This window comes from Desmodus rotundus, chromosome 6 (genome assembly GCF_022682495.2).
Source record: "Desmodus rotundus isolate HL8 chromosome 6, HLdesRot8A.1, whole genome shotgun sequence".
Lineage (NCBI taxonomy): Eukaryota > Metazoa > Chordata > Mammalia > Chiroptera > Phyllostomidae > Desmodus > Desmodus rotundus.
In genome coordinates this window covers 155,078,884-155,096,384 of record NC_071392.1, presented here as the reverse complement: position 1 = coordinate 155,096,384, position 17,501 = coordinate 155,078,884, and the positions used below count along the sequence as shown (strand labels likewise).

Below are 17,501 nucleotides of genomic sequence, written 5' to 3'. Positions count from 1 at the left end.
CACAAATGTTTGAGGATTGTGGCTAACCAACCACCTGGCTTTGCAAAACGTCCCCCCAGGTTTTAAATTCTGTTCGGAGATCTAGGGTGTAGAGTTAGACCTTGCCCCAAGTGCCCCTTCATGCTGCTGGCCCTTGGGGAGCCGCCTCCATGCTTCTGAGCCTCAGTTTCCTCACCCGTGAAATGAGGAAGATCTTAGTTGGTGCCTCGTGGAGTTGTTTTGAGGACTAAATGAGTTAATCCGTTTAGAGTGTTTAGAACAGTGCCTAGCACACAGCGTTCAATTACAATCATCCATTATTCCTAATCTCCCAGAAAGCCCTGGGGCCAGGCCTCACATTCACTCAGTCCTCCATTCAGACTTTTTCCATTATCTGCGATGACGCAAACTGTAAGCTTTCTAAGTACACCACGGGTTGTAGTCTCCCTTCCTCCCCTCCCTTTTGTTTGTTTTTTAACTTCTGCCAACGCCTTCGGAAACTGCCATCTGGCGCAGCTGGGACTTTGGGGCGCGAGAGCATCTGCAGGTTTGAGACCACCGCCCCGCTCCACTCCTCCTGGCCCCGCCCACCACGCCGCGGCCCGCCTCTCCCACCTCCCGCCCTCCGGGTCTCCACCTCCCTCCACCAAACAACGCCCAGGGATGTGGGCGCCACCCAACCGTTCCTTAGGCTCTGAAACCTGTGCGGGGGCGGGGGAGGGTGGGGGGCCTGGAATGAAAGGTCTCCTGATCTAGGCTCCGCTGTGCGGGAGACCCCATGCATTGGTTCCTTCATTGAATGAACTGATTCATTCTTTCGTTCAATTCGTATCTATTGATCGCCTACTTTATACCAGGTGCCAGGTAGAACTTGTGGTGCTCGCTTAACAGATGAGCACCCTGAAATTCAGGGAGCGGAAGCATCAGGCATGTTTCGTGCTCTGTCCGTTTGTCTCCCTGACACGTGGTGGTGAAATTGTTAAACACTAGTGTTTACTAATGCTCACGGTCAACCAGGGCATCTGACTTACCCCAGGACTTGCTGGGTCTCATCAGAGGTTTACTCCAGGGCCCCTGCAGTCAGCGTTGGAGACCCCTGACTTTCAGACTCTGGGGGGGGAGGACCACACCTGGGCTGTTCACAGAAGTCAGGACCGCAGAGTAGGCGGAGTGGGAGTTGTTGAGGCAACAGTGTTAGTGTGCCCATCTGCGTTTAGGCTTCCAGAGTAAGGACGGGCGGAAGAGACATAAGAAAGGAAGATCTTAAATGCTCTCACCAGAAAAAAAAAAGACAAAGAATTATGCCAGGTGCTGGAGGTGTTAATTAACACAAATGTGTTTATCATTTCTCAATATCTTTTCTCAACATGTAATTGTATGAAATCAACACGTTGTACACCTTACACTTACACAGTGTCGATTATATCTCAATAAATGAAACGGGACAAAAAAAAAAGAGGAAGTCCCTTCCCATGGGCAAGGCAGGAGCAGACACTGGCATGAGTGAGTTCACAGGGAAGGTAAGAGGGTTTTCAGAGCAGCTCATTCAGTCAGTCACTCACTCACCAGCTCCTTCTCTGTTCATTCATTCACTCTTCATCACACTGATTCATTAACTCATTCACCTACTCATTGACTCACACATTCATCCTTTTACTCATCAATGTACTCACCATTTACTTGGTACCTACCTGGAGCTGCAGGTACAGGGCTGGATCACAGACATCGAGGGGGTGTGGGGAGGTCTGGTCCCTGCTCCCCAGGAGTACAGAGCCTTGCTGGCAGCCAAGTATGGGCAGATCAACACAACCCAAGATAATCAAGGTGTGTTTATGATCAAACAGGGCAGGGAGGTATTTCTTTACCTCCCGCTCTGGCCACCCCCATGGCTCGGTAAACACAGGCACAATGACATCACCAGATAGGATGATGAGAACCCAAGGCTGCATCACTCTAATGAGGACTTAGTGGCATTAGCCACGGTGTCACCTCATGCTCACCCTTGGACACATGCATGCGCAGCGACAGTACAGAAGCCCCAGGCCTAGCACAGAGCCTAGCGCAGGGGAATTGCCCAGGGGATACTTTTATGTCTCAGAGGCAGAGGGTGATGTGGCAGGGAAGTGTGTAAACCCTGGGTTCTAATTGCCTGGGTTTGGATCTCCACCAATTCCCGGCTCTGAAGCTTTGCATAAAATATTTATCCTTTCTTGGTCACTCATGTTCCTCGTCTGAGAAAGGGGAAAAATGATGGTATTTACCTCATCGGTTTGGTGTCTGGATTCAGCAAACCCTTACTTAGCACAGTGGTTGGCTCAAAGCAAGCGCTTAATAACTGGTGGGAATTGCTGTTTATGAAATGAATGAATAGTAATGGTTACAACTTTTATTAGGCTGCGCCTTCACTGTCAGACATTGTGCTAACAGCTTCGCACACGTTACCTTATTTTATCTGGTGACCAGTCCTCTGAATTGTCCCTTTTCCAGGTGAGAAAACAGGCTCTGAATGTGGTGGGAGCCGAGGAAGAACATGACCCAGCACGATACACTCAATATGGTTATGATCTTGCAGCCAATAAAGATGATGAGACCCGCAGTTACTCACATAGAAAGGGGTCTATGAGGGAAAAAGTAAACTACGAAAAAATATTAACAGCACGATCCCATTTTGTTCATGCGAGGAGGTCATTACAACATTAACGATGATGATCTCTGATTAGAGGGATTAGGAGGTCCTTTTAATTTTCCCTTTTTCACATTTTGCTCTTTTCTGATTTTCCTCCAAGGGGGATATGAAAACTTATTCTTTGTGTAATTAAAATCATGTTTGAATGGTTTTAAATTGTTAAGAAAATCCCCTATGTTCAACTTAGCTTTCCTCCACAGGAAGAAGGCAAAAAGCAAAAGTATCCTCACTACTTTCAATTTTCCCTTTTTCGGGGGGAGCGGTGCACAGAGGGTCAGTTTCCCCTTTTGACACAGGTCGGGTCTTGGGGACTGAGGTGGAACCGTATGATCTGTCATCACCCTGGAGTCAGGCGGACGTGGGTGTGCGTTCCAATCTTAGCACCTGCCCGCTGTGTGACCAGCGACGCAAGCTACTAAATCTCTGTGTTGTCCTTCCTAAGAAGGAGGGGACACCCAGCTTAGGGGATCGCTGTGAGGGTTCAGACAGATGAGGCCTGAACAGTCACGCCCCGCCTGGCACGTGGAGAATTCCCAACCACTGGTGACAAGAGTTACGACAACAATGATTTATTTTGGTCAGAATGAAGTGCATGACCTCATCACAGTGGAACTGACAGAGGCAACTGCGGGGGGGGGGGGGCGGGGGGGGGAGCAGGTTCTGGGGGGAATGGCCTCCTCAGCCCCTCGAGTTTTCGGACCACAGCTGCAGGGAGCAGCCCACGGATCGGTTTCTTCGGAGGGCGTGGGACCACCGGTGACCGGCCCCATTGAGAATATGTGTGTCTGTTTCCGGCAAGAGTCAAAGGAAATTACTCTGTGAGGCCGGCACAGGGAATATCGTCAGTACTATCGTAATAACTCTGTCCAGGGCCAGCGGGGTCCGGGCAGTATCGGGGGACCACTTTGTATGGTAGACGATTGTCTAACCACCGTGCTGCACGCCTGACACTAATACAAAATAGTACTGAGTGTAAACTAAGTGAAAAATACCATTTAAAGTTAAAAAAAATAGAATTCCCAAACAGAGTTCTTAAAAACATTAAGTGCCACGCAGTAACGCAACTGGGAAGGTCGGCGTTTGTGCTGCCAGTCCCTACCCAAACCAGTAAGCAGAGACAAGCACTGGATTTTTATGGGCGGTTTATTCAGATGGCCGGCACCATTGCGTCACCCGGAGGGCGTGCGGCTCCTCCCTGGGCCCCCGCACGCCCTCTGTGCGCTCACCCCAGGCAGCGCAGACGGCAGGCAGCACACGGACTTTTCCCGTCACCGTTGTGGCTCTGCAGGGTCACCTCTCCGGCAACCCCCCCAGGAGGAGCCATTTCTGCCCACACCACCACGGCCCCAACCTGTCACCTCCCCCCACCCACCGTGTGGCTCTGTGCTGTGATCCCTGACTGAGAAGTCCTCTTACAGGGAAACACTGTAACCTGTGCTCGGTGAGATAATTGAAAGAATTGGTTTAAGGGACAGAGCACAACAATGACGTACACATACCGTAACTGTTACGTCAAAACGCACTCACTAGTTCTGGACCCTGCAGCAAGCCTTCTTCATTGAGAAACCTGCAGTGGAGTTCTTCCTCATTTTCCATACGTTAAACCAACCCAAGAGCTTCAGTTTGGGGTTTGTTTAACGTTGAGTGAGAACTCAGACACTTTGAGAACGAGTCCAGTAGCCTCGAGGACTTGCTCCCATGCTCCACCCCGCCCCCAACCTCTTTTCAGCAGTCTTGGTCAGCGAATTCAGTAGCGTTTGGAGGCGGCTGTGGCAACACACCTTTGTCATTTCTCTCCAAAGTATTCGACTTAGTTTTACTAGGTTCTTTCATTTTTCAATCATATTTCATCGGTTAACAAAGTCACATCGTTCCAGCACAGAGCACAGCTGGCACAAACAGGCTTGGGAACGCACACAATTGACTCTTGACCGCCAGCAGCAGACAGGATGTTAAAGAGGAAAGGGGAGGGTCAATGAAGACTGTTTTACAGACCGGCTCGCTCCCACCTCCATCCCCGATGTGTGCACCCACGTTCCTGCTGTCCCAGTGAGGACCTTAAAGGACCGGACAGCACGATGGCGCACAGCCGTGAAGTCCCTTCACTATGGCCGATGGCGGTGTCACTTTGCTGAACCAAAGGTTGAGCGAGGAATGCCAGGTCCTTAAAAAATCAAGAGTTTATGAAACACTTTCATTTATGCAGCCCTTCCCTCGAAGGTGTGGGGAAATGTCGGCCCTGTTCTCAAGACTATGTTCTATTTGGGAATAGCAACAGGGAACCCTAACTTCCGTGTTTGAAAACTTACCAGGTACCTCTTTCCTGCCTATGTGAGCTCGTTCCAAGCCAGGGGAATTTACTTGCACATGTTGTAGATCTAATTTCTGCAACAGTCCTGTGAAGTCGTGTTACCACTAGCCCATTTTCGCCTGAGAAAACTGAGGCCCTGAGAGGCGGGGCTGCACAGCTACAGAAGGGCAGGTCCGACCTGGAGGGATTCGATAAAGGAAGCACTGAGTGAGTGCTGAGGATGATGTTTTGATCATCCTCACGGGTCTTTTCCCCATTTCCCCAACGTCTCTCCTACAGAATTAAACGCCTTCTGGGCCCAAGTCCCGGCTGCCCAGCCACAGTCAAATAGAAAGAAACACACAGCAAGAGTTCTGAAAATCAGCTGTTTAATCTCTTTGAACCCAATGAGTGGGGAAAGAACTAGAACATGTTTTTCCCTTGAGAATTTGTTGATAAGAATTTTGGGTTGGGGGTGTGTCTCTTCCATAGGAAACTGACATTCCCCATGCCCTTAGAAGTTTGTTTTTTAAAAATGCATAGAAGTGGATTTTCAATTCCTGTGCACCCCACACATTTCCCCACCCTACCCAGCCCACCCTCTGAAGGGACTCTTTTTCATAACTGGGGAACAGAACGTAAAAATTTTTTTTAAAAATCCATCTAAGTGGCCATAGACACCAGGAATAACCAAATGCGGTTACGTGCACATCAGTCACCTCATAGGCAATCAGGGAAGCTCTTCCTCTTGGAATCCAGAGCCAAAAATTACAAATGGCAGAGACTTAAGCTATCTATATAGATACGTTAGCACTCCTTCTCCTGGACACTCCCCTTAATTACAAAAGTATGCAAACAATCTTGATATAAATGGAAAACAGGCGGCCGCTCTTTCCCCGGGCATACCGAAAATTCCCTGGGTCCAAGTGCGCCTGGACCACTGCCCCTCCCTCTCAGGACTGAAGGGGAAGGATGAGAGGGAGCAGAGGGGAGACCGGAAGGTGGACATCCGGATGGGGGAAGGCGGGGCTGCTTTTGCTTCCCCCACCTAAGGCCTCGGGACTGATGGCCGCTGGCTGGGAGAGGCCGAGACATGATTAGTTCAGGGTTGCGGAGAAAGATGCTCCCCGTGCGGACTTAAGTGCACAGATCCTGTCTGGTTCTCAAAGGGCGCCTTCCCAGTCACAACCAGCCCCCCACCAACAGGCGCAGGGGCTGAGGCACATTGGCGGGGCAGGGGGGGGGTGGTGGTTCAGAGGAACAAAGTAAACTGAGGAAGGGGACCCCACCACCCGCCCAGTGACCAACAACTGGGCATCTGCTTCTTCGGAGAAAAAGAAAGCAGGGCGTGGAGGCCAGGGGCTGCAGGCCTGGGCTCTGGGTCAGGCAGGAAAAGCAGGGGGCAGAGCGAGGTTTCACCTGGAGCGCCACATCCAGGGGGTTTGCCTGGGAAGTACCATCCTTTGCTGAAGGCGCCAGGTGGGGCGGGAAGGGGGGGTACCTATAGGCAGCTTGGTCCAGGGCCAAGAGTCCAGGTCTGCGGGTCGGCTGCCCGGGGTCGGGGTCGGGGGGAGGGAGCCAAGTGATTAGTGTGTCCAACTGGCGGAGGCTGCGAGATTGTCAAAGCCTGGCTGAGAACTGGTCCACATGGATTCTGGGCTGGTCCCACAGGAGGGAAGGGACTGCAGCCCTCCCAGGAGTGGTCCCCAATATCCCCAAGCACCCCTTGCCTGACGCTGGTCTGGGGGCTCCCCCGGGGAAGGGGCACCGCAACCTCAGGCAGTGTAATTCATCTCAAATTAAACACGGGGAATAGAGGTAGCTGCGAAACTGCGAGCCGCCCCTACCTCTCCCTCCCCCCACTTTGGGATGCAGCCAGATCCTGGACCAGACAGAGGGCAGGAGGAGACAGGGTGCTGTGTGGGAGGCAGGGCAGGCGGGCTCCCTGGGCCCTCGGCCACGGGGCCGGGCAGGTGGTCAATGCATCTTGCCCAGCTGGATCTTCTTCCAGGCCTCTGAGGCTGTGAAGATACACGAGTCCAGAATGCCGGCCACGGTGAAGGTCCCGCCAATGATGGCACAGATCTGAAATGGGGGGAGGTCAGAGGTCAGCACTGGAGGGAGTGCCAAACCAGCCTGCTCCCACATCACGAGGCCATGAGCTCGGCAAGCCCTACCGCATGCATACACTAGCTCCTGCTCTACCAGTGGGGTGGGTGGACATCAAGTAATCATACCGATAAATGCAAAATTGCAACCAAGGCGAGCGCTACAGAGGAGAGAGGGGCCGGCGGTGCTACCAGAAAGCTATCCGGGCAACGTTTCTGAGGGCACTATTTTGGGCCCGGTGATTCACTGTGGGGCTGTGCTGTGCATTGGAGGGTGTGTAGCAGCATCGCTGGCCCCCACCCATGAGGTGCCCGCAGTCACTTCTCCTTCTTGTGAAAACCAAAATGACCCCCAACCTTGTCCAGTGTCCCCTGGGGGTCATACTTGCTCCAGATTAAGAATCGCCGTAGCAGGGGATGACAATGAATGTCACCTGGATGCCTGTACTCCGTAACTTCCCGCCACCTAATAACCACAGCAAAACACCCAGACTGTCCACCTTCCCTGTGCCAGGCACGGTCTGAGGTGCTTCACGCCTCCCACCGTGGAATCCCCAGACCGACCCAACAAGGCAAGTAGGGTTCTTACACCTGCTTTACAGCCAAGGAAACCGAGGCACAGAGACACTGAATCACGGGTCTAAAGCCACCGCAATGGGCGGCTGAACTGGGGCCCAAAGTGTGCTGGGTTCTGTTCCCTGGACACCACAGTACCGCGCCTCGGGCACGAAATGGCTGTCCCGCTGAATTCCTCCCTTTGCGGTGGAGTTGTCCGAACTCCACAGGGGGACATGTCAAGCTCATGCTGTGTGTTACTCAACATGTTCTCACCCACCTATGAGTTCCTTCCTGGTGCCATAAAACAATCCAAGTATGAGATGGTGGAAAATAAAAAAAATCCACGAGACGTCTGCAAGGGAACTTGACGAGTGTTTTCCCCTTGAACACACTTCACACTGGTCATGAGAACCAAAACCACCCACACCCCGTACACCCGGAAGAACCTCTCCTTCACTCATGGACCCGCGTGGCCCAGAGAGGGAAATAACTTGCCCACGGTCACCCAGGAAGTGTGTGGCAGAGCCAAGTCTGTCAGCCTCCAGAGTGTCCCCACATGCGACATTTAAGGACACTGAAATGACCACAGGACTCAGAAGAAGCCATGTTGGGTGGCCCCAGAGGGTCCCCAAGACAGCCTTGAAGACACCACTGGGTGACTGGCCAGCCACGACCCTGGACCCCTGGAGGATTCTGGGAGAGGGCAGCGCCTCAGTGGATCCTCTGGTGCCAAGGGGAGGAGGCCAGGAGGCACAGCGGAGGCAAGAGGGAAGTGCGAATGGAACCAGCATTTATTTTTAAAATGATATTTTCTACGAGATGAGCTAAGCAGCGGCCTGTGAGGCCCAGGGCAGACAGAGCTGGTCTGTACGGATGGGCTGCAAGTGGAGCAGCTGGCATTCCAGTAATAACAGCCCGAGCAACCGGAGCAGCCCCCCGGGGACTGGAGAGGCTGGGGGCGCTGGGGGGATTATTGTGAAGTGTTTTCAGTGGGCAGGGCCTCTCCCTGCCAGCCTCAGAGCATGACGAAGGGGCACTTTTCAAGGAAGATGACGGCAGGGGAGCGGTTTATTTCGGTAGAGTGGATCAGATGATGGGAGATTTTATACCACAAAATGCTTTTAGAGCTTGGATCAGAGGATAGGAAAATGTGACTTCAGTGCAATGGAGCAAATAGTGAAAAAATAAAAAATAACCACACACACACACACACCGATCTATATTAATCTGCACACTCTGGAGCCCGGGCGCACCCCTGACTCACACACACCCGGCACCCAGGCCGAAGGCCCCGTCCGTGGGGCTGGCCCGGGGCAGGACACGGCACATGCACTGGGGTACACGGGAGAACACGGGTGGGGAAACTGAGGCCCTGCAGTGAGCCCGTGCGAACCCACTGGTCTCCCCCAGCTCAGCAGCATGACCCCCACTATCCCACATCCGTTGAAGGTGCTGGTCCCTGGGCAGCTGAGGACAGGAGGCCGACACCTTTTTCTGGGGGGGGTGAGGCTCAAAAGCCATAGGAAATCTAGCAGCCCACCTGACCTACTATGGCCACTGCCCTCCTCATTTTGTCGACAGGCCGCTCAGCCCCCTGACTCGCTCGAGAGACGGTGACTGGCGTGAGCAGGGGGCCTAGGTGCTCTCGGGCCAGGCGGCCCCTGGGTGCTGGCGTATGAGTGGTCACAGAAACCCCCAGCACCAGGTCACCACATCTGGCCTCGTCCAGAGAGGTGGTCAGTCATGGTCAGGTACGTGCCGAGAAGCATTTGCGACAGACAGCATGTGTTAGGGGCAAAGCACCTGGCCCACAGGCAGTTCCGCTTCTCTGGCCCACCTCAGCCCTCTTGCTAAAACTCTCCTTTCCCTAAGAGCCCGGGGGACAGGAGACAGCAGAAGTGCCTGACACGCAGTAGGCACTCAGGACAGGTTCGCTGAGGAGCTAAAGGAGGGCTTCAGTGCGAGAGTAACCGGATACACGAATGAACGAGTGAGTGGCTTGCTCGGAAAAGGATTCCCTGCCCAAGGTGGGGGGTGAAGGCGACTCACAGGGTGTCAGCCAGGAGCAGGGCCCCTCCCACCACACACCCTTGCATTCCCCCGGCTCCCTGTACCTCAGTTTCCTACTTTTACAAATGGGGAGGCTAATCCTTGCCGGTAGGGACAGCCATGGGATTCATGGGAGTGTCCATGACCCTTGCCTGGCTGCTCTCTTGACCCCTCACCACCGCCATACTTTGTACGTCCCGACCAGGCCCAAAGGCAGTGGGACAACCTGTGTGTGGTGATGGGCGGGGGTGGGGGTGGGGTGGCAGGGGGAAGGGTGAAGGAACAGGGCCACTGGGCCAGAAAGGGCCCCCAGAGCCAGCACATGCCACCCTCCTCTGGTCAGCAGCCCCAGCTCCAGACTCGAAAACAAGGACAATTCCACATCCAGGCCCCAGTGGGTCTGAGACAAGCACTTCCCTCTGCTTTGGCCAGAGGCCGTCAATAATGCCCCTTTGTTCTTCCGGGGGCCCTCCTCCTCCCTGCGGTCTGCCAGCTTCCCCACCTCCTACTCCAGCTGGGATGAAGTCAGCTCGTCTACCTCGAAAGGAAGGGTGTGTGTGTGTGTGTTTCTCTTACATCTTAATTACGGCTCCTGATTCCCAGTAATATGGAAAGGGCCCATTCTGACCAGCGGGAGAGCTGAATCCCTCCGTTGTCCCACCCACATCAGCCCTTCCCCAGGGCGAGCAATGAGCAACTATGACAGACACACCACAAGGAGTGGGGGGCATGGTGGGCCCCGGAGCACCCACTCCTAGGGTCAGATCCCTGCTCTGTGACTCCGGCAGGGAAGGCCAGTTTACCTCCCTGAGCCTCAGTTTCTCTCATCTGTAAAATGGGGCTCGCTGTGGGGGCCGAGGCGACCCGTGTCTGGCTGCCCGCTGAGCTAAGTGCTGGAGCCGGTCACTCCCCTTCCCCGTCCAGTCAGCATCACTAGGAACGCTTCTGGAAAAGCACGGTATGAGGAAATGAATAATGAATCTGAGAGCCATCGGGCTGGCTGGCGGCAGACAGGCTGGAGCCGAGGATGAGGACACGGAGCCCAGCCTGGCAGAGGTGGGGGCCCGCTGTCTCCGAGGGGAAGCTGATGACTGGGCCCTGGAAGGGTGGGGGAGGGGATGCAGGTAAGGAGGTCCCCACCCAGAGATGCCCACCTGCCATACTGCCCACACCTACCCTCTAGTGCAGGGGACTGGGGGGACAGAGTCCTCCCCCTGCCATTTTTATCATGGCTGCAGCTGAAAAATACTCGCTTCCCCCTCAGAAAAAACCCCACTTTAGTTGAGCACCTACTATGTGCCAGGCCTCAGATCCACTTCCCTCTGCCTTCTCATCTGGTCTTTGCAAGTGCTCAGGGAAATGGGTGACCCCCATTCCACAGATGGGGAAACAGAGGCTTGGAGAGAGGTGACGTGTCCAAAGTCACACAGCTACCATGTAGGGTGACAAGAACCCAGGTCTGGGGGGCTGGCTGCAAAGGGTCTGCTTCTTCTGGTTAGAGCACCCACTTCACCCCACCCTGCAGGCTGCCCTCGGCCCCCGCCTGCAGGCACAGATGGCTCCTTTATATTTTGTTTTCTCAATTCTGTTATCAAATGCCCTGGAGTGAGGGGTCCCCCGCAGCACAGTCTGTGAGGTAAGAAGCTGCGTGGCTGTGAAAGTAAGTGTAGGGAGCCCGCTGCATCCTGGTCTTCCTCACACGTGTCAGAACCTGCCTTCGCGAGGCTTCCGATCCCACCAACGCACCTGTGTGCAGACGCAGTTGGAACAACCTGTCCCCAGGACGCAGCCTTCCGGAAGACGTCGCTCTGCTCACACGTCTGGAAGGATCTGAACTGAAGTCTTCCACACTCACCGCAGCTCCCCTCCGCCCGCCCCCCACCCCGCAGACTAACGGAGTAACTGAGCTGCTAATGTGGGTTTGTTCTGATCTCAGATAATGGAAATTGTCTTGGGGGTGGACCAAGGTGGACACCCCTCCTCTGCTCCTTGTTTGACACCTATTTATCACCCTCCTGCAGACCTGGAGACCAGAGGGGACAGGACCCAGCCCTGCCCTCCTGGAGCTCCCAGCCCCCCGAGAAGAGACAACAACTGGGGCCCTGAAAAGGCGGCTGTGCCAGCTACAAGGCTGCTCTTTCCCCAGCTCACAGTCTGAGCAGGTAAAACCTGCTCAGGGTGGTGTCCTCTCAACTCTGCCGGCCACCTCCCCCCACCGCAGGCACCTGCTCCCTTTGGCCCAGGCGGACTCTTTCAGGTGCCCAAACACGTGGGGGAAAGGTAATCAGATATGGGCAAGAAAACCCACAAACCACACGTTTGGACGGTTTGCTTTTTTTATGGTCTGCACGGGTTGACTGTGCTTTTATCACACGTGCACACGACATCACCTAGTTTCCAGCTGTGATATTATTGTTTCCTGATTCCCAGGATGGACGTCACTGTAGCAAATGATCCTGGGGTCCTCCCAACGGCCCCATGGCTTCTGGGGGCTCTGTGGCGGGAACGTCCTTGAGGGAGGTAGGCTTTGGGGTCAAGTTCCAGCCTTGCCATTTACTGCCTGTGTGATCTTGGGTGTGTTTCTTTACCTCTCTGGGCCTCAATGACTCACGTACAAAATAGAAATGAACCATCTACCTTGGAGAGTCCCTGGAGGGCGGGGGACGGAGAGGTTAAAGCAGATAACTCTAAAACGACCCGGTACACATTAGGTGTGCACTAAGCGTGGCTATAGCATCACTTCTTCACGCAGCTGCCCCTTGTATGCTTCTCAGCATGGATGTGCTAGCCAGGCCCTGCGCTCCATGCCAGGGACACAGCGGTGAATTGGGCCTGGCAGCTCTGAGGCGCAGTCTTGAGTTTGGGGGAGTATCTCACTAGTGAGAAGCACCTCGTAGGCGGGACAGAGTCTGAGCCTGACTCCGATGCTCCTGCTGCCCACCTGGAGCGTGTCAGTGCCAGCCGGGACTTTCTGGTGGGCAAATACTGCCTCGGCCATACTGGCAGCTCAGTTTGGCACTTCGCGACTTCTGGCTGTTCCCCCCCAGATAGAATAAAACCCACAAGGAAGGCAATGTGACGCGAAGCCAATCTGCCACCTCGACCCACTTGACGGGAATCTCAAGAAGGGGCTTTGGCGAGTGGCAGGGGACAAATGTGCGTGTGTGGGACGGGGTACTTTCAAGGGGGTCCCCAGCGTGTTTTCCAAAACACCATGTGTCTATCTGTTCCCTTAGTGGTGGGATTTTCTGGAGCAGCAGTAAGCAGAGATCTGAGCAAGGTGCCTGAGCGGGTGAGAGGGAGGAGCCCTGGGCAGTCGGGTGGAGGATTCTGGGGTGGGGAGGATCCCTCCTCTGTTCAGGCTCTGGAGCGGGGAGGGGGCGGCCCTCAATCAGCCAGGTCCCGGATACTTAGAATTGCACTGGGCAGGCCCCAGCCGCCTCTCCCCGCACGCCCACAGCCACACCCGCCACCAGCTGTACCCACACCTCATTCCAGCCCACCCGCAGCTGCCCCTGCAGCCGCCACATGACGACATCCTGGCCTAAGCCCCCTCTTCAGCAGCCTCTCTGAGGAGCTATTTGCAGAGGCCCCCCTTGGGGTCCGGGGGCTTCGCACACAAGTGTTGGATTTTAAAAAGCGAGGAAGAGGAGTCCCAGCAGGTGCCCGCACTTCCACAAGCACCCCACCCTGCCGGTCCAGGGCTGCTGGGGGTCTGTGTGCTGTCTGCGCGCGGACGTCATCCCCACATCTGCTGTCCTGTGATGAGGGCCATTGAGGCTGCACAATGACGCCATCTGCCAGAGACAGCCAGCTGGCTCAAGGCTGACCCTAGTTGCCATGGCAACCAAGATGGCGTCATGGAGGTGGGGGGTAGGGGGCCTTCAGAAAACCCAGAAGGCTAAGCATGTCGGCAAGCTCCCTGCAGCACTGCTCACCCAGGTGGAGGTGGACAGAGTAGAGAAGGAGGAGGGGCTGATGGCCAGAGTTGGGGAGGTGGTCGGCCTCTGGGTGATGAAGCTCCTGCCCTGTGCCTTCTTGGGACGCCCAGCTCTCAGGAGTCCATCCCCACGGAAGGAGGCTACCTGGCTTTCAGAAGACATGCTATGTCGGGCGCCTCTGCACACACCACTCCCTCTGCTTGGACTCTGTCTCCGTCACTCAGCCCAGGAAACGCCTCCTTGTCCTTCCAGACCCATCTCAGGCTTCCCAAACAGAGGGGACTGTGCCCGCCTGTGTCCCCACCGTGCCTGGTGCCCAGCCACACCGGCACCCCCGCTGGCGGGGACTGCATCCCTCTGGGTGCTCGCCCACCCACTGGGGAGCAGGCTGAGGGCAGAGATGGTGTCTAATTCTTCCACCCAGTTGCCCAGCAAGGGCCCGGCACAGGGAAAATTCTAGCAAATGCTAAATGAATAAATGAAGTGACTTTGCTGCTCAGCCACTTGCCGAGGGTTTCAACCCTCAGAGCCTCGGCCGCCTGGCGCTGCAGGAGCGAACGGGAAGGGGGTGTGAGGGTCCTTCCCAATCCCACCGCACGGTGTGGGCCCAGGGCTGTGAAGGCCACCCCTGCACAGGGGCGCCTGCTGCACCTTAGTTTCTAATTCTGGGCACATGGTCAGAATTCTGGGCCATGCGTCGGCGCCAAGACCCACCGGAGGGAGAGTGTCGATTGCTTCCCTCTTTCGTAGATTAGGAGATGCAGGCCTGGTCGTGGACATCGGGCCCTTCTGCCTCTCGGCACCCACTCCTCCCTCTCCTGGTAACTGGCCCCCGATTCTTCCCTGGCAGCCTTTGTCCTGGTGGTCTGACTGGGGCCGGCCTCCTGGCACATTCTGCTCCTTCTCCAGGCTGCAAGGATGGCAAGGGGCCCGAGCTGGGCCAATGAGAGCACTCTCCTACGCAAGACTCGGGGTGGAATTACTGAGAAAGGGGCATTTCCTATTGGTAAATTCGATTTGAAATGAAGCTGGTGTGGAGGAACGCAGGCTGAAGAAAGACCAATTGTAGACAATGTTTGTGCCTGGATCCAGCCATGCCTGAAACCTAACTCCCTCAAAGCAGCTTGTAACAGAGCCCTGCCTAGTGCAAATCTAGTCAGAGCCAGAAATGAAAGTGCCAGGACCGGACCCCTGATCTTGAATCATATTAAAAGCATGAAGAGGCGCAGAAGCCTAAGGGCCTCAGTTTCCCGCTCTGTGACATGGGGATAATCACCCATCCCTTCATCTCAGCCTTCTCGGGTACCAAACACCTGCGGGCCTCGCAGCTGAAGCAGGGCACCGTGACCTTGCTCTTCCGGCCTCAAGGACTTTGTGAAAGGGAGGCCAGGGAGCTGTGAACACAGCCCAGACCATGGGGATCAAACAGAAAGGACATCAGCTTGGAGCTGCACCACAGAAGGGTGGCCTGGGTGGGGACGATGGCAAAGAACTCAAGAGACTGGGCAGGAGGGAAAGAGAGAGAAAAACCTGATGATATCGGCAGCTGCGGGGGGGAAAGCAGACGCGGGGGATAAAGGAGGCCAGTCTTCTCTGCAAGATTCACACAGAACAGGGTCAGCTCTGCTGAGAGTAATTTCCACAAAATGGAGAAGCTGGAGAAAACTTTGGACAGCTCACTGAGCCACATACAGATCTGCTGAAGAAACAAACTCAGTGGCATTCCCCTCTGGAGAAAGTTTTCTTGAAACGCCATCGCCCCTGATGTGCCTCTGATGACATGACTGAATGTCCCTGGGATCACCGCCCCCCCACTGCCCAGTGTATAGCCTGAGCCCCCAGCCCCAAGGGCTGTGATCTGTTGCTTCAAGGACCCGCGGGGGCGCACCGGTGGCAGGAGCCCATAGAAGGCGCCCCACCCACTCACCGTGGTGATGAACCTGTACAGAGGCTGCCGTCTCTCTGTGTACTTGACCGTGATGGGGCTGAGGTCGTATCGGAACCAGATGGCAGGGATGATGCGGCCCGTGTGGCTGTAGGCGACGTACTCCTGGGATGGAGGAAGAGCCGGGGGAGGTGGGAATGTGAGATGCAGGTACACAAACCGCATCTCACGGCGGGTGGGGGCTGCAAAACAGAGGGCCCCCCTGCAGCCCATGAGAACAGGCTTTCCTCCCTCCCTCCCCCAGGGAGCCAGCCCCTCCTCTCACACCCTTCCTCCCGAGGCCTGGCCCTCAGCCCGTGGATGGGCAACACTGCTGGGGGCGTTTTGACCTTTTTGGCTGCCTGGAAACTGCATATTTTGATTCTGGAAGTAGCACCAGAATCAAAATATGAATCTGAGTGTAGAGATGGAAAAGGACAAAGTGACCTGGGCTCAGTGTGGATCAAGGCCTGGCTCCACTCCCAGGCCATGCAAAACCCATTCATTTGTTCGCTAAGAGTTTCTGGAGCGCCTCTCCTGTATGCTGGTGCCTGGCACCGTGATGGCAGCTGGGGGTCCCACGGGGGTAAACCCCACGCCATGCCCAGAGGGGGTCACAGTCTGGAGAAGGCAGACGTGACAATATGTGTACTACTGTGACATTGCACATGCCGGGGGACATGGGGTGCTGCAGGGGCGTGAACAAATGACCAAGTCTCCCCAGGGGCATGTGGAAGACTTGGCGAGGAGGGGACATTCTATGCCACACTGACATCCTGGGGAGTGTGTGAGGGACAGAGAGATGCCTCTGAAGGCCTTGCGGGGAGTGAGGTTCTTTGGAGAAGGAACACAGGGTTGGAAAGCCAGAAGACTCAGCTCTACAGCAAGCCCTCCTGAGAGGGGCCCTGCCGGGACTGAAGGATGCTCGGGGCCGAATAACCATGTGCCCTCTCCGGTCTGGGTGCTTCAGGACACGGGAAACCTCTGGGACACCCTCACTCATCTACAACACCTGGAGACCAGGCTGAACCCCTGCCGCGCAGCCCCAGTGCTGGGCCTGATCCCAGGCTTCTGCCTCCTCTGTTCACCGTCTCCACGGGCGCCACTCCCTCTCGGGGCAGGCTGGGGCCAAGGCCACAGAGAGAGCTGAGCCAGCTGCTCTGGCCACAGGGCCCTTGCCAAAGCCGCAGGGGAAGGAGCCTTGGACAAGACAAGATCAGCTTTCTCCAGGGAGACCTGATGGGGCAGGGTGGCTGTCTGGGTCACAGCCTCAGGCTGAGGGACAGAGAAAAAAGTAGTGAAAAAATAGCGGCATTTTCCCACAGCTTTATCTGGTGCCTGGTTTTAAAGGCACTGCCTCATTTGACAGCGATCTTATAAGGAGGTCATCGTTTCACAAAGGAGTAAACTGAGGCACAGGTGGTTATGTGACTAAGGGGCTGAGCCGGGTCTGCACTGGCAATGTCCTCCACAGCTCGTGCTCTCTCTGTTCAGACTGCAGCCACGTTTTCCCAGCTGCTGGGTGCCATCGGCACCTGAGGGTGACAAGGACACGCCCTCCAAGAAACAACAGAGAATCAGAGAAGCAGATTTCCTTTTAGAAAGTTATCTGAGCAGAGGGGCCTCCGGTCACTCAGAGGGAAGAGCTCACAGCCCCGCAGACTCATGCCCCTGCTTCAGACTGAATGGCGATGTAACCAGGGGCCAGGCTCTAGAGCCCAATGAGAACCCGGTTCTAATCCCCACTTGGCCATTTTGTAGCTCAGTGACCGCCCTTCCGTGTCTCAGAGGTCAAATCTGTGCAATGGGGGCGATGCGAGTTCCGATCTCAGAGCTGTCGTGAGGACTGACAAAGTCGATGGAGGGACTTCAAAGAAATGTCCAACCCATTAAAGGTGCCCAAGAAGTGACGGCTACAACACTTACTGTTACTATTATTAACTGAGCTAAACACTGTATCACTTAG

General features: G+C 55.3%; 1 protein-coding gene across 1 annotated transcript in view; it reads right to left on the bottom strand.

Moving 5' to 3' along the window:
• Positions 1–5,327: 5,327 nt before the first annotated feature.
• ERGIC1 (endoplasmic reticulum-golgi intermediate compartment 1) overlaps positions 5,328–17,501 on the bottom strand; it is a 78,112-nt gene continuing 65,938 nt past the window's right edge. The window contains exons 9-10 of the mRNA XM_053927377.2: positions 15,539–15,661; positions 5,328–7,040 (exon numbers count right to left, since the gene is read on the bottom strand). Coding sequence (XP_053783352.1) covers positions 6,933–7,040; positions 15,539–15,661 — 231 coding nt within the window. The 3' untranslated portion in view covers positions 5,328–6,932. The remainder of the gene's footprint in view (positions 7,041–15,538; positions 15,662–17,501) is intronic.